Below are 24,349 nucleotides of genomic sequence, written 5' to 3'. Positions count from 1 at the left end.
TTAGCTGGTTTCCTGCATTAATTGGTCATAAAATGTGATCTCATCTTCATTAAAATCACAAGTATAGACAAACACAATGTGCTTCAGCTAACAACACACAATTATAATCTTTCATGTCTTTACTGAACACATCCCATTAATCATTAACAATGCTGTGGAAAAAGTAAGTGAACCCTTGGATTTAATAACTGGTTGATCCTCCTTTGGCAGCAATAACCTCAACCAAGCGTGCAGATTAGACCTGCACAACAATCAGAAGAAATTTTGGACCATTCTTCCTTACAGAACTGCTTCAGATCAGCCATATTCTTAAACTGTCTGGAGTGAACGGCTCTCTTGAGGTCATTCCACAGCATCTCTATTGGGTTAAGGTCTGGGCTCTGACTGGGACACTCCAAAGGTGGATTTTCTTTTTTTGAAGTCATCCTGTAGTGGATTTACTTCGATGTTTAGGGTCACTGTCCTGCTGCATCACCTACTATAACTTCTGCTGAGCTTCAGCTGGCGCACAGACACCCCGACATTATCCTGTAGGATATCTTGATAAACTTGATGATGGCAAGCGGTCCAGGCCCCGAAGCAGCAAAGCAGCCCCAAATCATGATGCTTCCTCCACCGTACTTCACCGTTGGGATGTTTTCATGTTGGTATGTGGTGCCATTTTTATGCCATACGTAGTGCTGCCCAAAAATTCAACCTTAGTTTCATCAGTCCACAAAACATTTTCCCAGTACCGTTGTAGAGTGTCAAGGTGGTCTTTGGCAAACTTCAGGCACGCAGCAATGTTTTTGTTGGAAAGCAGCGGCTTCCTTCGTGGTGTCCTGTCATGGACACCATACCTGTTTAATGTTTTCCGTATAGTAGACTCATGAACAGAGATGTTAACATGTTCCAATAATTCCTCCAAGTACTTATCTGTCACTCTAGGGTTCTTTTTTAACTCATTGAGCATTCTGCGGTGTGTCCTTTGCGTCATCTTGGCTGGACGGCCACTTCTAGGGAGAGTACCCACAGTACTAAATCATCTCCATTTATAGACATTTTGTCCAACTGTGGACAGATGAATATCTAAACTCTTCAAGATGACTTTGTAACCCTTTCCAGCTTTATGCAAAGCAACAATTCTTGATCATAGGTCTTCTGAGATTTTGTGAAGCATGGTCCACGTCAGCAGATGCTTCTTGTGAATAACAAACTCAAAATATTTGAGTGCTTTTTATAAGTCAAAGTAGCTCTAATCTCATTTCATTAATTGGATGCCAGGTTTGCCAAGTCCTGACTCTAATCAGCTTTTGTTGACGCTTTTAGCCTAGGGGTTCACTTACTTTTTTCTACAACACTGTGAATGTTTAATAGGATGTGTTCAATAAAGACATGAAAGATTATAATTGTTTGTGTGTTGTTAGCTGAAGCACATTGTGTTTGTCTATACTGGTGACTTTGACGAATATGAGGTCACATTTTAATACCAATTCATGCAGGAAACCAGCTAATTCCAAAGGGTTCACATAATTTTTCTTGCTATTGTATATGGAAGTTTAGATATTTGATCCCTAACAATTCATTTTATAATTTAACTCGTTTAAAATGAAGCTGCTCATTATCGCAAAATAAACTCAGACACAAAGTGGACTGTAATTTATCCCTTACATTTAAATGAGGACACACCATAGACTTCTATTGTTTATATATAAAGCTAATTATAATGACTATTAAGGAACAAACCCTACCCTTAATACTTGAAATGCATAAGAAAATATTTTAGAAAACTAATAAAAAAACAAAATTATTTAAATCTTACAAAAAAACATCCTATTAACCTCTTTAGATACATTCACTTCATGTATAGCTTATCTCTCTCACACACACACACACACACACACACACACACAAATTCTCTCTCTTTCACATTGTGTCTCTCGCTCTATTGAGGTGAGCCCTTTAATCGGCTCCACTCTGATTTGAATGCATTGTGTTGCCGCAGTATGTGTGTGATGTTTTAAATGAAGGCTCAAGGTTTTTAACATTTAGCCTACACACTTTGATCTGCAATGCTCAATCCTGAGCATAACACACATACAACGCACACACTCACACACACTGATCCTGATCCATTGGCTCTTTCTGGTCTCTCTTCATGTCCTCTGCCTGAATATGAAATTGCAACTCTAATAAAAACAGACTAATCTGCTCATGTTTTGGATAAAACCCTGCTGTCGTTGTCATTCAGGTATTTGCCCCAGTCTGACAGGCTTTTACCTCGACAGCACAAGTGTAAAATTGGAAAGTTTAGTAGTTGACTAAAAGTAGTGACGCTACTAACTATTTTTCAGTAGCTCAACTATTTTCACAGTAGTGTTGCACCTTAACCATCCTCTCTCATGTAGCGCTGGGAAAACTGAATCATTTAAGTGAATCGGTTCTTTCGGACAGTTCATGTAAATGAACTGTTCAAAATAAACGATTCCCCTGTATTTAGTGTTATGGAACTCTGATTCATTTTAGTGAGTCAGTTCTTTCGGATGGTTCATGAAAATGAACTAGTTCACATAAATGATTCACTAATTCACTTGAGCCCCAAGCAGCCTTAAAGGGACTTTGCCTTCTTTTTTAAGTGAAATATTCGGTGTATTGCTGCTGTTTATCACTATATTTTGATTCAGTTATATAAAATAGAGTGTAGAGAAAATACAGAGCAGAAAATATTTTCATGTACTAGTTTAGTTTGTCAGGAATTCACCTGTGAGGTCAAAACTGGCCATTTCTGTTGTTTTCTCAAAGATTCACTCCAATTACTCAGCTTTCGTTTTACATCTTCCAGCGGGTAATTGTAGATTTAATGAGAAATCAGAGTCTGATTATTCCAGCTGTGTGACTGATACAGACTGAGATTGTAATTACATTGATAGATTATAATCCATTTCAACTAATTGTTTTTGTGTCTTGCAGAATTTAGCCAAAGATAGAACAGATATTGCAACGATAAAATTAAATGAGCCATAATGAACACTTTTGCAGCATTTTATTTTTTCCCTTGAAATCAACTTTGTCAAGCTTTCTTTCACAAAAACAGTCATAGTTTAGTTTTTTATGACTATTTTTCACCCTCTCTCTGACCCTTGGTATTAAACTGGCTGTTTGTGCTACTGTACCTTTAAGACTTCTATATGTAAATGACCTTTTATGATTGGCTAATCTGTTTGCATGTGAAATGAGTAACAAGTTCCCAAATGTTGATTGATTAATACAGCATTTCATTTGCACTAAAATGCCGCTTACTTTACTGTTCCTGGTCAGTTTTGACCGAAAATTTTAGAAACATTTAAAAAAAACTGGAGAAACCCTGTTTTCCATCATATGACCCAATTTTGTCTTCTGTTTTCAACTAAAATGAAAAATTTCTTGTAATAGTTTTGTTGGCTGTCATTACTAAATAGCACTAAATAACTAAATCACTAAATAATAATAACTCATGAACCGAAAGTTAAAGGTGCTTCTAGCATAATGGCTTGTTTTTAAGCATGGGACAATATATCGAATTTCGATATATCGTGAACCAAAAAATGACGAACCATATCGTGGCATAACTAGATATTTCGAAATTTGTAACATTGTTTTCTGTCCATGTGATCATAAATGAAACGACCCGTCAAACATCATAATCTCTCTATCAATTGATTTTACCACTACTACACTTTTTCTGCACTGTTTACAGGATTCACACAAGGTCCTTAAAGTGCTTGAATTTAGTTTTTAGAAATTTAAGAACTGGAATACCTGGAAAATCACCTTGTTTTTATTAAAAGTGCTTGAGATTAAAACGGATCGTTTCCTCCGTGTAATGTGTGTCCATCAAAGATAAGGCGACTCCATTTCATTGAATAATGTGTCTTAATATCCTTACAGATAAAAAAGTAAAAATAAATATTAATTTTAATCTCACGTAGCATGGATGCGCTAAAGAAACTGAGAGATTTGTGTTGATGTTCGCTAAACGGGAACACTGAGGCGCTCGTTGAAACCTTTAAAGTGACAGTAACCTTTTTAGCATTTCTTATATAAATTAATGTAAATAACAAATGTTATTACTTGTAAATTATACACATTATTTCAAACAATGATAGCCCATATACTTTATTATATATACAGTTTCATTATATAATATTAATTAATATAATGTAGAATTTTTGTATTTTTACAAAGTTAAATTTTTATTATAATAATGATGACAAATAAATTATTAAAATATAAATATACACTTTCACTTACTTTTTCAGGACAGGTTCTGTTCAGTTTTATTGCTTGTTCTGCACATGATCAGCCTGAATGTACCCCACTATTTCTGAAAACTTATTTGTTTGTGATCTTTTCTTAAAGAGAAACTCTTATTATTGAAACTTTGTGCATTTATGTTGTGTATTAAAGAACTTTATTTTGATGAGAAATTATAATGCGTATTTTGCTCAAAATTCTGTAATATTTTGTCATTTAAGTGTTATTATATCAAATAGAGATTAAATAGAATCGTGAACCTTTAATCGTATATCGAACCGATTCGTGAGATAACCATATCACCCCATCCCTAATTGTTTTACATCTTAGTGATCATACAGACTGCTCGATGGTCATTATATAGACCTGTAAAGTTATTAGAAACTTTGCACTACTGTGTTCTAGAATCATTTAGTTAAAGCTGATGTGTAAATGTCCATAAAACTCAGTAAATAAAACTTAACAACATCACAGTGTCAACTGATGAGACCATCCAGTCAAAATACAGTCCTGCCCTAAATAAAATGTTTCTCATTGGATATCCTGCTTCACTCGGATATACATATATCACATTATGTCAGATATACATATATCACATTATGTCGGATATACATATATCACATTATGTCAAATATACATATATCACATTATGTCAGATATACATATATCACATTATGTCAAATATACATATATCACATTATGTCAGATATACATAGTATATCACATTATGTCAGATATACATATATCACATTATGTCAGATATACGTATATCACATTATGTCAGATATACGTATATCACATTATGTCAGATATACATATATCACATTATGTCAGATATACATATATCACATTATGTCGGATATACATATATCACATTATGTCAAATATACATATATCACATTATGTCAGATATACATATATCACATTATGTCAGATATACATATATCACATTATACAGTCCTGCCCTAAATAAAATGTTTCTCATTAGATATCCTGCTTCACTCGGATATACATATATCACATTATACAGTCCTGCCCTAAATAAAATGTTTCTCATTGGATATCCTGCTTCACTCGGATATACATATATCACATTATGTCAGATATACATATATCACATTATGTCGGATATACATATATCACATTATGTCAAATATACATATATCACATTATGTCAGATATACATATATCACATTATGTCAGATATACATATATCACATTATGTCAAATATACATATATCACATTATGTCAGATATACATATATCACATTATGTCAGATATACGTATATCACATTATGTCAGATATACGTATATCACATTATGTCAGATATACATATATCACATTATGTCAGATATACATATATCACATTATGTCGGATATACATATATCACATTGTCAAATATACATATATCACATTATGTCAGATATACATATATCACATTATGTCAGATATACATATATCACATTATGTCAAATATACATATATCACATTATGTCAGATATACATAGTATATCACATTATGTCAAATATACATATATCACATTATGTCAGATATACATATATCACATTATGTCAGATATACGTATATCACATTATGTCAGATATACATATATCACATTATGTCAGATATACATATATCACATTATGTCGGATATACATATATCACATTATGTCAAATATACATATATCACATTATGTCAGATATACATATATCACATTATGTCAGATATACATATATCACATTATGTCAAATATACATATATCACATTATGTCAGATATACATAGTATATCACATTATGTCAAATATACATATATCACATTATGTCAGATATACATATATCACATTATGTCAGATATACGTATATCACATTATGTCAGATATACATATATCACATTATGTCAGATATACATATATCACATTATGTCGGATATACATATATCACATTATGTCAAATATACATATATCACATTATGTCAGATATACATATATCACATTATGTCAGATATACATATATCACATTATGTCAGATATACATATATCACATTATGTCAAATATACATATATCACATTATGTCAGATATACATATATCACATTATGTCGGATATACATATATCACATTATGTCAAATATACATATATCACATTATGTCAGATATACATATATCACATTATGTCAGATATACATATATCACATTATGTCAAATATACATATATCACATTATGTCGGATATACATATATAACATTATGTCAAATATACATATATCACATTATGTCAGATATACATATATCACATTATGAAAGCATGTTTCACATTGACTTTAAATGAGAAGTTATTATGGTAAAACCTTGAATAGAGATTGCACAATAAATGTGCTTTGATGGAGAAAAAAAACAAAAATGAATTACGATTTCTTGTTTTATGCCTCCATGAAAGTCAATTTGAATGATGTATTTGGCAGAAAGTCAGATTGTGAGTGTTTGTTGTTGTAAATAAACATTTAGACATTAATAATAGAAGAGCTGCAGGAAATAACAACTAAAATATTTCGCAGAGGGTTTAATTGCTGTGTGTATTATGTATGCATGCAGTTTAATGAACGAATGCCGCTAAATGTGACGGTAATAAAAGTAAATAACTCTCTCTCTCTCGCTCTGTCTGTCTCCTGTAGAATACAGACCACTATCAACAGACTCTACAGATGTACAATGAAGAGGCGGTTAAAGCAGAGACCAATATCAAGTAAGTAAATTAAAGAGAGTGCGAGTGTTTTGTGTTAAAGTTTCACTTGATTTTTCAGCTTTTGATTACAGCCTTTGGTCAGGACACTAGGTGGCATCGCAGTGATTGTGCCAGTCTGATGCTGTTAACTTCTTATGTCATGTTTGTGCTGCTCTTGCCCTTATTTAAATTTACAATGGTAATCATAGTTTATGCCAAAATACAATAGATCCTACAATGATTGTATTTACTAGAGTAAACTGTGGTAACGTGGTATTATCCATCACTGTCATCAAAAAAGGAAATATACCAGTATACAAAGGCAGAAAGATTTTGAAAACTTTATTATCATTTTACAGTAGGGTGGGCACATAATGTAAATCATCTGAATCATCAGATATACAGTATTTCTATTCAGTCTAATTAATTCAACACTGTATTCTGTCGAGATATACACCATTATCTGTAGTTTTCCAGGATTGTTTTATAGTAATTGTGTTTATTTATCATCAGGCATCATCATGTGACCCCCATCTGTGTTGGGCTGCAGTTGCAGGTGTTGAACTGCTACAGAGAGAACAAACATCAGACGCTGCAGTGCTCGCAACTCGCCAAAGACTATATGAACTGCATCAACACATCCAAGAAGGTACGAGTATGAGTGTGTGATTTGTTTCTCTGATATGGAAATCTTGGCTGATGCAGACAGGCAAGGCAAGATTATTTATATACTGTAGGACATTTTATACACAATGGTAATTCAAAGTGCTTTACAAATCAATAATACAGAAGGAAAATAAAGAAACATAAAAATCAATTTTTACAATCACTTTAAATTTGAATTAAAATATATATTTTTTTAAATGTATTAAAATGAATAAAAAGGAAAGAAGAAAGTATACAGAAATAAAATAAAAGATAAAAAGGAATTAATTTTTATGTTTAATTTATTTTATTTAAATTAAAATTTATATTAATATTGTAGCCAATAACTTTTATGGCCATTTTATACTATACTCTATTTTATAATAATACTAATAATATTAAAAATCATAAATTGTTTTTATATTTTATAATTAGTAACACATTTGTGTAAAGGTATTTAAATTATATATATATATATATATATATATATATATATATACACACACTATCGGTCAAAAGTGTTTCACATGATCTTAATCTTTTGATCTGAAGGCGTATGCTTAAATCTTTGAAATTAGTTTTGTAGACAAAAATATAATTGTGGCACCATACTAATTTATTTCATTATAAAACTAAAATTTAATAAAAAAAGAAAAAAGTTTTTGAAATTGATGACTTGGACCAAATAATAAAGAAAAGCAGCCAATAAGTGCCCAACATAGATGTGAACTCGTTGAGAAAATGTCAAGAGCACATGACTGCAAATTCTAGGCAAAGGGTGACTACTCTGAAGATGCTAAAATATAACACAGTTTTGATTTATTTTGGATTTTGTTTAGTCACAACATAATTCCCATATTTCCATTTATGTTATTCCATAGTTTTGATGACTTTACTATTATTCTAAAATGTGAAAAAAAAAATTATAATAAAGAATGAGTAAGTGTTTCAAAACTTTTGACCGGTAGTGTGTATATATATATATATATATATACACACACACTGGTGGCCAAAAGTTTAGAATAATGTCTAGACCAAGAACCAAGAAATTGGTACTTTTATTCACCAAAGTGGCATTCAACTGATCACAGTGTATAGTCAGGACATTAATAATGTGAAAAATTACTATTACAATTTGAAAAAATTGTTCAGAACTTCTTAAACTACTTCAAAGAGTTCTCATCAAAAAATCCTCCACGTGCAGCAATGACAGCTTTGCAGATCCTTGTTATTCTAGCTGTCAGTTTGTCCAGATACTCAGGTGACATTTCACCCCACACTTCCTGTAGCACTTGCCATAGATGTGTCTGTCTTGTCGGGCACTTCTCACGCACCTTACAGTCTAGCTGATCCCACAAAAGCTCAATGGGGTTAAGATCCAGAACACTCTTTTCCAGTTATCTGTTGTCCAATGTCTGTGTTTCTTTGCCCACTCTAACCTTTTCTTTTTGTTTTTCTGTTTCAAAAGTGGCTTTTTCTTTGCAGTTCTTCCCATAAGGCCTGCACCCCTGAGTCTTCTCTTTACTGTTGTACATGAAACTGGTGTTGAGCGGGTAGAATTCAATGAAGCTGTCAGCTGAGGACATGTGAGGCGTCTATTTCTCAAACTAGAGACTCTGATGTACTTAACCTCTTGTTTAGTTGTACATCTGGTCTTCCACATCTCTTTCTGTCCTTGTTAGAGACAGTTGTCCTTTGTCTTTGAAGACTGTAGTGTACACCTTTGGATGAAATCTTCAGTTTTTTGGCATTTTTGACCTAATATTGACCTTAAGACATGCCAGTCTATTGCATACTGTGGCAACTCAAAAACAAACACAAAGACAATGTTAAGCTTCATTTAATGAACCAAATATCTTTCAGCTGTGTTTGATATAATGGCAAGTGATTGTCTAGTATCAAATGATCAATTTAGCATGATTACTCAAGGATAAGGTGTTGGAGTGATGGCTGCTGTCTAGATTTGATCATAAATGACTTTTTTCAAATAGTGATGGTGCTGTTTTTTACATCAGTAATGTCACTGACTATACATTGTGATCAGTTGAATGCCACTTTGGTGAATTAAAGTACCAATTTCCTTCCAAAACAGCAAGATCTGTACATTATTCCAAACTTTTGGCCGCCAGTGTGTGTGTGTATATATATATATATATATGTAATTTTTATTTAATTAGTACCAAAATAAAAATCTTGGCATTAAAGTAAAACCAGGCATCGAAAGATGACATATAGTTACTGTTTATGCTTTTAAAGCCTGACTTTGAAAAATAGTATATTGTTTAAAAATGAAAAAAACATAAACACACGTCTGCTTCCAAAATTGGCCAAATCAGACCAGCGCTGATAATTAAAAACATTAATATTGACTGAAACTGATATGATCACAGATATATTATGCATGCTTATGTTTTTGTTCATTTTTCTTTTCACTAATGTGTGACAGAGGGATAGTTCATTATGAAACATGCATCAGTCATTTCCTCTACAGGAAATAAAAACTAGCATCCACTCTCTGCTTTCAGATTTGTGCTGGTGTGTAATTGTGTGTGTGTGTGTGTTTGTAAGAGAGAGCTCGTTTTAATACTGGATCTATCATGCATCATACAGAGAGATAACAACAGCTTTTATTAGGATTTCTGTGTGTGTGTGTGTGTGTGTGTGTGTGTGTGTGTGTGTGTGTGTGTGTGTGTGTGTGTGTGTTAGAGAGCACAGCAGGACTCCACACACACACATGCTCATCTCAGTCAGTGAGGGTGTGAGGCTGGCATGCTCTATGGCAGTATGCCAACTAGAGCGGGCACACTGCCACACACTTATTGAAGTGTAACACAGTGTTAATGAATGACATTTACATCCAAAAAAATCAGCTACAGCAGGACCAACCAAAGCTCTCAACGTACTGTGCTGCTAAAGACAGAGCTGAACAGAATATTCATATAAACAAGAATATATTACGAATGAACACAAACCCTCTAAATGGAGATCGACCGATATTGTGGTTTTATGACAGATGCCATTACAGATTATTTATATGCTTAAGTGTCAGAGTCATATTGTGCATTTTAGAGCAACAAATAATAAAACCAATTTATTTGGCAATATACAGTTGTCCAAGGCTCGTCACTTGATTATTGGACCGTTTTGCACAGTTTGTCTTTCATTATGTGAGTTCATCTTTGTTTGGGGTTATGTCTAACCTATTATTAAAGGTATATTTAACCCATAAATAAAAAATGCTGAAATATTCATAACACTAACCCGCATGGCTTTCCAAACTCATATGACTTTCTTTCTTCTGCAGAACACAAGGTGATATTTTTCAGTAGCAGTAGCATTTGAAAGTGACTCACTTAAAGCTTAAAAAAGCACCCAAAATGTAAATAAATCTCCATTTAATGAAATTGAATAGTGACTCCGTACTTTACAACTCCATAAAGTACAAAATAAATCACAAAATCATAGTAAAAGTAGTCAATACGACTCAAACACTGTATTCCAAGTCTTCTGAAGCCATACAATTAATTTGTGTAATGAATAGAATTTAAGTCCTTGTTCACTCTCGAATCAAACAAATCATTGTAAACTCATGTAAATGATGCACAAATCCAATATGGCAACACGTCAGTTGCATCAAACCTCATTGCTTCTTGTGTCATTATGTTTGGTCATGAGACACGCATGAACCAATGAGGTTTGATGCTATTGACCTGTTTCAAAAGTCGGCTAAATTTTTGTTTCTTTTTATAAATCTTGAAAGGGTGATATTGGTGTTTAATTACCAGAGTCAAAATGTAATTTTTCTTTCAGTAAAGTTTTATCTTTTAAGTGACACGGCTTCATTTCACCGCAGGCAAGCAGCGATGAAGGGGGAGAGCACAGATAACAACACGTGTGTGTCTTTGTTAATTTATTTAGACATGTCAGTTATCTGTACATGTGTCAGTTATATTTATAACATCATCGATTCGGATACAATTAAACTGGAAATGTACATAGGACAATGCCATTCATAACACCCAGACTGTATAAAGGTACGTCATAATTGTAACACATTGTAATAAATAAAAAAGCACTATAAATGTCAATATACAGCCCTACATATTTAATGTGTATATATTAAAGCTAGTCAATAAACAGCAGATCATAAGATTAAAAAGAACAGGCTTTATTCACCACCAGACTATAATGTAAGTCATATTCACTAATATGCCTCGGTTGCTTTCTGTGTATTCTTCGTGAGTTAAGCAGTTCTTACATTCATACAGACGGGATCAAATCATAGCAGAAAGCAACACGAAAACGTGTAACTTCTGAATGAGAGATGTTCACAGTGATGTACCGGTAGGTGTGTGCACTCGCCGGTCACACATCAGACTCTCTGGCGTACGGAGGAAAATCGTGGATAAAATATATTTTAATGTCCACGAAAGTCAAATTTTGCAGTATTTGCGCTGACCTCAGACCTGTATACACCTCTCCTGGGACTTGGCATGGATCAAAAATTGTTTTTTTGAGGTTTTTCTTGATATCGTTTTTCAGGTGTTTTTCCATTCACCGCCATTGTTTCCTCCCTCTGATGGTCACAAATATGGCGGCTGCGGGGAAAAAGTGACATCACTGAAACAGGTCAGTTGATGTTTCGCCGTATTTGATTTGCAGAGTTGTTTTGATTTGAGAGTGAATAACGTCTTCAATTTCAGTCATTTAATTATACGAGTGTGTGCCTTCAGAAGACTTGGAATATGATGCACAAACTGCTTTTATGACACATTTCTGTGCTTTTTAAAGCTTTAAAGTGAGTCACCATCCACTAGAGGTTGATCGATATTGGATTTTGCTGATATGATAACTAAGGTGGTGGAAAAAGCCACTAACTGATTATCCGGCTGATAGTTTTTAAAATCGATGTATTGAAGTACAAACAATAGTATGCAAATATAAACACCATCAGACCACGCAGCCATCTTACCGCTCAGGAAGGAGACGCATTCTGTCTCCTAGAGATGAACGTAGTTTGGTGTGAAAAGTGCAAATCAATCCCAGAACAACAGCAAAGGACCTTGTGAAGATGCTGGAGGAAACAGGTAGACAAGTATCTATATCCACAGTAAAACGAGTCCTATATCGACATAACCTGAAAGGCTGCTCAGCAAGGAAGAAGCCAATGCTGCAAAACTGCCATAAAAAAGCCAGACTACAGTTTGCAAGTACACATGGGGACAAAAACAGTTTGGCCATAATGACCATTGTTATGTTTGGAGGATAAAGGTTGAGGCTTGCAAGCCAAAGAACACCATCCCAACTGTGAAGCATGGGGACACCTCAAAAGTTGTGGCAAAGGACAACAAAGTCAAGGTATTGGAGTGGCCATCACAAAGCCCTGACCTCAATCTGACAGTAAATTTGTGGGCAGAACTGAAAAAGTGTGTGCGAGCAAGGAGACCTACAAACCTGACTCAGTTGCATCAGTTCTGTCTGGAGGAATGGGACAAAATTCCAGCAACTTATTGTGAGAAGCTTGTGGAAGGATACCCAAAACATTTGACCCAAGTTAAACAACTTAAAGGCAATGCTACTAAATACTAAAAATACAAAAGATTTTTTCCTCATAATTATAGTTTATTATGTTTCCAGGAGTGTTGATTATTCATATTTTTGAGATGTTACAGACATTACATCAGAAATTAGCATAATTAATTCTGATTCAAAGTAATGTCCAGCATCATCCAATCACTGCCAACCATGTTAAAATAAAATGATACATTATAAATTCTGAATCTATGTACTGATTATCATTGTCACATGTCTGTCAAACATGTTGAGTGATCCAAACATCATCTGCAGCCTGAAACTGAACTTTTGATCAGATTTTAGGAGTGAATGCACTTAACTGCATAGAGAGATATAGGATGCTCCCTTGCTCCCTATTTAGTGAATGACTTAACCTCCAGTGTGCTGTCTGTCTGCACTGGTCTCAGAACAGTTTGAAATGCACCTTATTTTCATCCTAACTCCATATAAAGCCTCTGAAAAATTTTTCGGCTTTTGCATGAATACATTGATTCTCAATGTGAAATTGCACAGTAAATATAGGAATACATTTACTTATGTTAATGAATAGCACCTTATTGTACAGTGATAAATTAAAATCTAAATTTTTTTATTAAAATGAAGTGAAATGACCTACAGATTATTTTGAAAGTTATTCAAAATAAGTAACGTGTTTTTTCAACTTTTGAGGGAATAATGTCCCAAAATCCAGATATGTGGACATCATGTTTGCCACACTGACGCACCAAAAATGAATAAGTGGCATATCAAACGAAACTAGAGATGCTACTCTTTACACCCAAACAGGTATCAATGAAAAATCATAGAGGTTTCTTACCAGAGGCACTTTTGTTGGCTCTGTACCCATAGAAGCACTTCACGGAAATCGACATCATGTTGTTGTGTCACGTGACTCGGTGCAACAGATGTTTAACTCTTAAATGACAGTCTAGAGTCTTGTGAACATTATTCAGTCATCTTTAATTGAAATTATGTGTTGCGTATAGCGAAGCCAAAATACAACGTCCACGCATGTGGACGTGGGGTCGCACAAGCTTAAATTAAAAGATTAAATGTTACGTCTGTGGGGTGACATTTAGTAAATCTTTAAATATTATTGAAATTAAAACTAAAAGCTCCCACAAACTTTTGTCTCAGCCTCAGATATGCTCGAAAGTCAGAAGTTGCATGCTTTTAACACTATGTATTTGTCCCTTTCTGCTTTCCGAAGTTCAACGACAGTTTATTATTGATTTGTCTGGTGTTTAAAGTTAGTTTAGAAGATAGCAGTCTGTAAATAGACAAATGACAAAGTTTGCAAATTCTTCGAGCACCATCTGAATAAATATTACTCTTTGCTTTCAGGGTTATATATCTTAATATTTGGTACTAACTGCATCTGGATGGATAAAATCAACACACTTTCCAATATTTCATCAAGACCGTTCACAAAAAGCCGCAATCGCAAGTCGCGAGCACTCGTCTTGCATGTGCGCTCTTTATATAAAAATATATTTGTTGTTTTAGTATCAACTTGATACTGAAGCTCTGGTACTTTTGACATTACTTCTAGATGATAAAAGCATTCTGGGCTTTACTGAAAACATTTGGGGCTTAATACCCTGTAGCCCAGCCCTAGCACCACCCATGGTTTAAAACATGACTGACAACCATATACTGCTGCTGCGTGAATGTAGCCAGAGCAAAACAGCTCACCTCCGGTCCTGAAACAAACCTGTTAGTATGAAGTGCCTACAGCATTCACACTAGAGACACTCCAATCTGCTCTGATTGACAGATCGCTGATAATGAAACATCAGAAAGATCCTGAGATCATGAAAGCCTCTGACATTTCTCATTTGCCGTTCTGTGGCTATAAGACCACCATCCATCAGTTTGATTTATTTAAATAATAACACTGACAGCCATTGTTTAGATTGTCTTCCTCCAGAAGTATGGAAATGTTCTCCTGACTGTGATAGCTGTGAAATCAGAGATGCTGTATCATGTTTATATCTGTGAGAAGACAGTAGATGTTTCATGACCTTCATATTTGTAAGGGTATCACGGGAAAGCTAAAAATGGCACATGAAAGGCAGGTGACAGTAGCTTTTATACACACAGACTGTACCAAAATAGAAATGCCACCTGCATAATGTATTTATCTTTGTGTTGTCTTTCAATGTGTGACATTCATGTTTCATCACAAATATCAAGTTTGTCTGAGATGTTTCTGCTAAAATTAAATGAGTCAATTGTTGACATACAGTAAGTACGCAGCTATAAAATGAATGTGGATGGCATAGATAGATAATTTTGTCTTGGAAGAATTGATAAGATATGTTCAGATTGAGATCTCAGATGGCTGATTGCAGACTTTGGCATCCTGGCAAATCTGAGCACAGTTTGAGACATTGTTGAGATCTTTTCTGAAACTCTAAAGGAGACACATGTGAGATTACTGGGGTCTTTTTTACAGGAGAAACATCTGAGAAGCAGAAGACTTCAGCAGATGTTTGCTCTCCATTTAATCTCATTGCTGTTTTGTAGAAACAAAAAAGATATTAAAGGAATAGTTCACAATTATGAAAAATCTTTACTCAGCTCTTTCCTATACAGCAATAGTTCACAGTGACCGCATCTGTCAAGCTCCAAAAATGACAAAGAACACCGTAAAAACACTGATAATTTTCCCTTTCGTCACAGCACTGAAATCTCATTCGCTATCCTGTTCAGATTTAACCAGCCTGATCTGTTGAAAATTACATGACTGTGGTGACATTTTTGCTAAATGATATTACGTATGATGTCATATTTGTGCCACCAATCTGTCCACGCCTGATATTAAAAAGTTATTTTGCACATGCGTGAACTCAGTTTGTAGAGCAATGTGTCTTCTTGTAAAGATGAATTAATTTTGAGCAAACAAAAATAAATTTTGCGCTCAAAATGTATTTTAATATAAATTTGCACGAATTCTGACATTAATGTTACTCCATAGTTTTTAGCGTCAGAATTGTGGCACAAATATAACTCCATAATAACGTGGCTCCTACATATATCTCTGCAGTTCTGAGGCAAAATGTCCACTGTGTGGCGCTAAAGGGACGTTCACACCACACCTCGCACTACATTTACTCCCTTTCAAAAGCATCTGGACGCAAGCTCGTGCAAAGAAATTTTGTTTTCCGCTGGATACAAAAGTCCACACATTGACCTCTTGGCTCAATACCAAGAATACATATTTCATTGCTGCAAGCATTTATTGTTTGCGCTGCCCAAAAAAAGTTTGCATGCTCAAAGCCTAGTGTGACCACTCCTTAAAAGTTCTGCCAAACTGATGAGGTTTTTAAGGTTAATACTCTATGGTGTTAACCTTTGTATGGTATTAAAAAATGGAACATTCTTTTGGTATTCATGATCATTTTTGACTAGAAGGTTTAGAGTGTGTCAGATTGCTGTCATCAGCTGGAAAACAACAGATGACTTGTAATACCAATAATGACCAAAAGATGGCTGTAGAGCAATGTGTTCTGCATTGTGAGTGTATTGTCGTCTCACCCCTTCATTTATGAGTGTGCATGTTTAGCATTGTGGCTGATTTATTGGTTTTATTTGACAAATGTAAAAAAAAAAAAGCTCTGTGTTTTAGACTCACCAGTTTATTTGTATGTGTGTGTGTGTGTAAGTGTGTTTGTGTGTGAGTGGGTGTGTATGTTTTGCACTGAGGATGTTTTAGAGTCTCACCCTGTAATTTCTGTCTGTTTTTTCTGCATTGTGACTGATTTATTGATTGTATTTGGCAGATAAAAAAATTGCTCTGGTTTTTGGTCTTTCCCATTCATTTTCAATGGTCGGTCAATTTTGACCATGAATACCAAAGGTGTAGCTTTTTTTTATGACAACTTAGACTTATCGAATCAAGCCCAATTTTTTTTCGGATGTTCAGATGGCAAATGGAGGAAATGTCACCAGGTCTTGTACTGCTCAAATAAAGGAAACCATTTTATTAAATTAAAACAATTTATTTCAGTCAAAAATGTCCAAATACCATAGGAGAGTTAAATCAACAAAACCGACCTCCCTACCTTAAACCTTAAACCTTACCCTACAAGACAATAGTGTCAGAAAAAGCAAATATGAGATGAAAAATGCAACCATGTAATTTTGTGGTGCTTCTATTTTTTTTTTTTTTTTTCATTTTTGGAAGTTTGACAGACTAGTCACTATCTGTCATATGGTATGTTAAAGAGCAGTGTGAAGATTCTTCAAAATATCTCCTTTTGTGTTCCACAGCAAAAATAGCATAATACTGGTTTGGAAAAACATGAGGGTCAGTAAATGATGATGACAGAATTGTAATTTTTTGGATGAACTACTCCTTTATAAACATCTGTCCAGTACAGTGAAAAATGCTGCAGTGAGACACCCTTGGGGTTTTATTATAAAATGGAAAATCCGGGCAGCGCAGGTGTTGAGCAGAGAGACAGAGGTCTTCAGCAGTGTCTCGAGGTGTGAGGATTTGGGATTTGCTCCAAGGACAGGAATTCTGGTCACTGATGAAGCTGCTGTCTCAGTCTTTAATTTACAACACAATCTGCAGGAACAGGACACAAGGGGAAGTGATTAGCGCTCTTACGCTCGCGGCGCTCATCTACTGTGCCTGGCATCTTCGTTTTACGCCCCTCTAGCTTGATTGCGACGCCATAATCCAGCTGTGGCCTGTTTCACCTTGTATTGTGTTGAAGGGGGCATGTCTTGATGAAAGAATATTAATGCATCTCTTTTCTATACAACAACAGTTCATAGACTGTCAGGACACACACACTAAAGATGATGTCTGTATTATTATATTTATCCTTGATATCTCTTCTCCTGGTATTTTCCGTCACTTTCTGTCAGTCCATCACGTGTTTGAATGTATAGAGCATACATATGCGTGGGTGAGTTTAGATATAGCATGTGCTGGTTATATAATAACTAATCCTTGAAAATCTCTTCACCGGTGTTATTCACTCAATAAGAGGAGAATCTAAACTAAAAGCAGAGGAGTTGATCCACAGAATGCTTGAACTGATAAAGGAGATTCGTTATAGAAAAGAGCAAATGCTGACATGTTGATTTGTGTTTGTTTTCTGTGCAGAACTTGCTGGTGAACCACGGATGAAGATGATGGTTAATATTGAAGAAGAGCAGAAGGGAGACAAATTGCATCCATACATCCATAATGTTTTCAGCACTCTCTCTCTCTCTCTCACTCTGGTGGATGTACTGTATGTCTGCACCAGGGTTGGGTTGTGTTGGTTTGTTGATTATATTTCTTGATTTACTGTGAGAAAATAAAATCTCTACAGTTGTGACTTATGTGCACAATAGTCTTTTATTGTATGGAGCTTTCGAAACATTTCCTATAATATTTCCATTAACTGAAACAATGTCTTCTTGGGGCTTAGTACATATACATATATTAGTTACATATAGTAACATGTGACCGTGGTTCAGTTTTGCAAGGAAAGGTTAGGTTTAGGGGTAGGGGTTTAAACACAATAAACCTGCTGCAGTGATTCCCCTATACTGTATATTAGTATTTAATTAGGGGTATAAATAGCATGTAACACTATTTGCACTTAGTGCAAAGAAGATGCTTTTCGTTGCAATTTACACCTAGTGCAAATAGCCTCTGCCAAACAAAATTCTAGAGACTGTTGTGTGTGAAAATCCCAGGAGATCAGCAGTTACAGAAATACTCAAACCAGCCCATCTGGCACCAACAATCATCCATGTGATTATCTAATCAGCCAATCGTGTGTCAACAGTGCATAAAATCATGCAGATACGGGTCAGGAGCTTCAGTTAATGTTCACATCGACCATCAGAATGGGGAAAAATGTGATCTCAGTGATTTGGAGCATGACATGATTGTTGGTGCCAGATGGGCTGGTTTGAGTATTTCTGTAACTGTTGATCTCCTGGGATTTTCACACACAACAGTCTCTAGAATTTACTCAGAATGGTGCCAAAAACAAAAAACATCCAGTGAGCGGCAGTTCTGTGGATGGAAATGCCTTTTGATGAGAGAGGTCAACAGAGAATGGCCAGACTGGTTCGAAATGACAGAGTCTACGGTAACTCAGATAACCGCTCTGTACAATTGTGATGAGAAGAAAATCATGTCTGAGATGCAGGTTGGCGCTGTTTTGCAGCACGAGGGGGACCTACACAATATTAGGCAGGTGGTTTTACTGTTGTGGCTGATCGGTGTATGTTGCAAATAAGCACATTTAAACTCAGTATCGGTATACAGTAGGCCAGGGGCGTAGCAGCTGCGGGTGATGTAGGGGACACGTCCCCCGCACTTTTAAAAAAGGTGATTTTTGTCCCATGCACTTTTCCAAGCTAAATCCATACCGAGTCCAAATTTTGGATTTGTATACACTATCTTTGCATTTTGTTACTTTGGGCTGATTGGGCGACCATCCAGCCAATCACAGGTGAGTTTCATGAGACTAAACAACCCTTGCGTAATAGGCCAACAGACAGTCTAATCAACACAGCTCCGTTCATTTCTACAAAGTTGCTTTCAACAATGCTCATTTATGCTTGTTTTTTATCTGCATGGATGTTGATCTATATTAATAATCTAGAGATGAGGAACACACAAATGAGAGTTATTTATCAGCATATTGTTCTTGATTGGCAGCATTACGTGAAATGCGCTGCAGAAAAAAAACAAAGGACAATCCTTCTTTTAAGCACACATTTTAAGTGGAGTTTATATCAGCGCATGAGTCTTTATTAAGTTATGCTTTTTACATTATGTTTGAGAGGTAATAGTTTGATGTTTTTGGCATTTTAAGCAGATTACTAGATCTTTGTTAAATATATAAAGCTATTTTAATATCAGCTCCTGTTTTTTACCTCTATGTTGGTGTGCAGTCGACAAACTGCAGGAAAAAAGATCTGCTGTGTTCTTAGAACACTTAAGCATTTGACTGAATTGAATAGATATGTAGACATGCTTTTTTATACATGAAAATGTACAGATGTTATTGAAACTCATAATTATTCTAAGACTATTATTTTTGTCTTTTGATAAAAGTCATGCTCAGCAGCTCACAAACTGTTGGGAAATGATAGATTTGCTTTGTTCTTCTAATGCTTAAAACCTTTACTAAAGTCTCTTTGTAGGTCTGTAGACACACATTTTAAAGGATTAAAATTTTCTTTTGATCGTTGATTCAGTGGCTAACTAATATCACACAAGACACTCATTTGTCACCACCTTCTGACATCATCAGAAATGGTCACTGAATCATTAAATGGATCTGAACGAATTTTGGTGAACATAGTCAAAACACTCGAGCCACTTGGTTTTAAATCCCACAATGCACGAGTAAAAAATTAAATTGTGCACATGCACAAATGTCATTATTGGAATTGATTAAATAATTTATCCAAGGACCAGCTTTCCCAGTCTTTTATTGTCATGTGTGAAACAGAAGCAAGTGCTCCACAAGATGCCCTTTATTTTTGCAGCTAATTTTGCAATTCTTGAATCTTTAAAATACTACAACTATTAAAAATAATACGTAAATATTAATATAATACTTATATATTAATATATACTGTAATATATTTATACTGCACTATAAGTGTTGGGTCTGTGCGAGCCACCTACTGACAGCTGTGTCCCCCCCACTTTTAAAATGACTGCTACAGCCCTCAGTAGGCTATATTAATGCTACATGGTATTAATGCTGAAACAAATTGAAAGACCACCCCATTTCAAATGTTCTGGAGCCACCGCTGCTGAAAAAGAGGATAGCAGCACATCCAGCTCCTCGAAACAATGTCCAACTGACCTGGAGGACAATATAAAATTATATTATGCACCTGATCGAGAGTCAACGACACCGTATTCGGAGACTTAAAATGAGACTTTTGAACTACAGAGATCAATATGCTGTCGCTAGCATCCGAAGGCGGAGATGCTATCTGAGGCTGAAAGCATAGTAATATTTACGTATTTCGCTACACAGTGGTCTGCGCGAAGAACGTGGGTTCATCAGAGAATACATGGGAAATCGTTAACTGTTCCTTTCAGCTGTCGGGAAATGTATTTACGGATTGGATGAAGAGAAGTGCTCTAGTTTGACTATCTGATCAGTTTGTTGCCATTTTTCTTACTTCCGAGTCACCGGTGTTACTGCGTAGAGTAAACGTAATTCTTTTGTCAGTGTGCCCTGACCTCGTATGAACCGAAAACAGTTTTGTTCATGGCTATGTTCACACATATCATCAATATGGAAATGTATAGGTAATGATACAACTTTGCATTAAGGAAAATTCCCAGAGCAAAATTCACCAGTATTTTCGAAAGGGTCATGTTCACACATGACCTCTAAACTGGAAATTATAAATAATTTTTCTGGAAAAGGCTGTATGTTTGAATGCGGCTAAATAATTTTTGCAGGCTGATAAACAGTGCTGGTTAGTAACTTTACTATATTAGATTACATGTAATCTGTATAACATAACCAGATTCTAAAAATCAAGTACTTGTAACTATATTTAATGACATTTCAAAAAGCGCTAGCTGCTCTTTGAGCTTGTTATCTGATAGCCAATGGTGCCATGCTCGTATGGTGTAAGCTGATTGGTCCATTAACATGTAATTGGGTAGCCAATTAAATTGCATGTCTCTTTCTGTGTAACATTTAAATTGCTTAGTTTGGAAGTAAGCCAGTTTCACTGTAGAGCGCTGCAAGAGTTTTTTCTCTGAAACCCTACTCCAATCCTGCTGCATAAGATCTAGATCTGCTACATTAAGGGATTGTTTGTAATGTCTATTTTTGCAGCAGCTTGTCCATACATGCTTGATGCAGCATGTCTCGTGTTATGTCTTATAATATAACATTATAATCTTATAATAGGGCTTAATATAAGGCAGGTGTTACTAATGAAACAATAATGAGCAAACAAGGAGGCAGGGTGTGACAGAAGACAGAGAAACACGTGGCGATACAGAAACAATAACAAAGCTGCATGTTGTCACAAGACAGCAAAACATCCGAATGGAATGAGCACACATCGCCAAGACAATGAGGCGATATACACTCATGCCAATCGACCAACAAGACGAGAGAACGCGTAGCAACACAAAACAAAGCGATGCCACGCGTTCACACAACAAAACAAAACCTGAGCATACATCGTGAAGCAAACACCACGCGATGAACGCAACAAGCGACAAAACAAGACACTTGTGTGAGAGTTCGGCCACACATGCACCCGATACCTATGGTTGAAGTGACCGAACCTCAGCACAACATGAAGACAGCTCGTGACCCAGGTGCAGCGCAAAGCCGTGGTCGCAAGAGACAGATACAAAGACAGACATAAATTATTGATACGAGTGCATGCAGCCAGGATGATACAAGTGCGTTGCACCCTTGTCAATAACAGACAGACGAGGAGTATGAATGTCCGGGCCCCAACACAGACCAAAACCGAACCAGGCAGGAAGTCAGGACCCAGACACCACACTCCAGACATGAGACACAACAGACTGAAAAGCGCACGGCAGGGGACACAACCAAAACCATGCACTCACACAAACACAGACATGGGCAGATAATGCTACGGTCCCGTCAGACCAAAACCCAGACTGACAAAGTGACGGGACCGTGACAATATATCTATGTATGTTCTAACAGTAGCATGCAGTATTGGGAGTAACGCATTACAAGTAACATGCATTACGTAATCAGATTACTTTTTTCGAGTAATGAGTAAAGTAACGCAATATGTTTTTTTTTATTTTAGACCAAAATATCAGTTACTTTTTAAATAAAGTAACGCGTTGCTTTTGTACACCTCTACTTTCCCTGTATTGCGAGAAATCAGGAATAAAAGTGTGCAAACTTCGGGGAGGAGACGTAGTGCATGATGGGCATTGTAGTTCTATAGAGTGTGAGGCCAGAGACTATTTAGCAGAGACGAGTCACTGCTATTTAAATGAATGGGAAAAACTGGAATGCCCAACCAAGAAGATCTAGCAGTCAATGGATGTAGAAAGGAAGTCCCACCTTTTAGATACAGACATCGCCTGTTAATCAACTCGCTAACGTTAATGCACATTTCGTGTTTTAAAGTAATATGAGGTCAGCATTCGGTTGAGTGAAATGCAGTTGATTCATGTGTTAATACACACTGCGTTGAAAAATCAGTAAAAGCGTTTAGGCAGAGGGATTATACGACTAGTTTTCCACTGGCCACGACATGATACACAGGGTGAAATACTCACTCAATTCACGACTTATGCATCCGAACTGCTCCGTGTTACATTTCTCTGTAACTGTGAGAATGGGATGAGAAAAGCTGATTCTGGATCAGTTCTACATCGATTGTGTACGCAGAGAAAATGTCTTAGTTTCTAAAAAGATTCTACATTTTTTTTTTTTATAATAAACAAGTAGTTTGATTCATGAAACTGTTTTCATGACATTTTGGCAGCATTAAAAACGATTCCATTCAAGTTGTATCAACATGTGCCTTTGAAGTTGTGGCGTCTGTACGCACCGTGGATCAACTCAAAACAAGCGTGTACTGAGATGACTGAAGTGAAAAATATTCTTTTATAATCAGACACATTACTTGAACATGTTAGGCTGGCATTCCCCACTGAATTTTATCCTGACTTCTACAAACTTTTTAAGTTGACTCTGGCATTGTCGATGGGCACAGCATATGATGACATATATGACGCAGGTTCAAGTGTTGGACTTTGCTGCTTTAGGTATGACAGTGGTTATTCTTTATTATTCATACTGGCTGCCATGCTGATGGAAAAACAAATCATGCATATTCATGTTATTGATTCTTTATTATAAATATGATGTGAAGACCTACTTTCTAAATATCTGTTTGTTTACTCTCCCTGTGTCTCAATCATCTCCATATGTCATGAATCAATATATCGTAAACACGAAATTGGGCATTGGTAAGGAACTGATCCACTGAACATTGGGACACTTATGATTCAATCACCTGCAACACGTTAAGGAGCTTGCGCATAGAAGTGCAGCTGTTATTAATCAGCACCACAGCTATATACATGGCACTATTGTTGAAGATATTCAAACGTACAGTGTA

At 35.6% G+C, this 24,349-nt stretch overlaps 1 protein-coding gene across 4 annotated transcripts in view; it reads left to right on the top strand.

Annotated features, from left to right (window-relative positions):
• chchd6b (coiled-coil-helix-coiled-coil-helix domain containing 6b) overlaps positions 1-18,555 on the top strand; it is a 33,511-nt gene extending 14,956 nt beyond the window's left edge. For 3 of the 4 annotated variants that reach the window (XM_051706396.1, XM_051706395.1, XM_051706398.1), the window contains 3 exons: positions 6,948-7,018; positions 7,511-7,646; positions 12,185-12,295. In XM_051706396.1, the coding sequence (XP_051562356.1) occupies positions 6,948-7,018; positions 7,511-7,646; positions 12,185-12,280 (303 nt within the window). In that variant the 3' untranslated portion in view covers positions 12,281-12,295. Of the gene's footprint in view, positions 1-6,947; positions 7,019-7,510; positions 7,647-12,184; positions 12,296-18,338 lie in introns of those variants that run through there. The other variant, XM_051706397.1, reaches the window with a different exon arrangement.
• The last annotated feature ends 5,794 nt before the right edge of the window (positions 18,556-24,349 follow it).

Source organism: Myxocyprinus asiaticus, chromosome 9 (genome assembly GCF_019703515.2).
Source record: "Myxocyprinus asiaticus isolate MX2 ecotype Aquarium Trade chromosome 9, UBuf_Myxa_2, whole genome shotgun sequence".
NCBI lineage: Eukaryota > Metazoa > Chordata > Actinopteri > Cypriniformes > Catostomidae > Myxocyprinus > Myxocyprinus asiaticus.
Note: the sequence above shows the minus strand (reverse complement) of the source record. Positions and strands in the feature narration are given on the sequence as shown.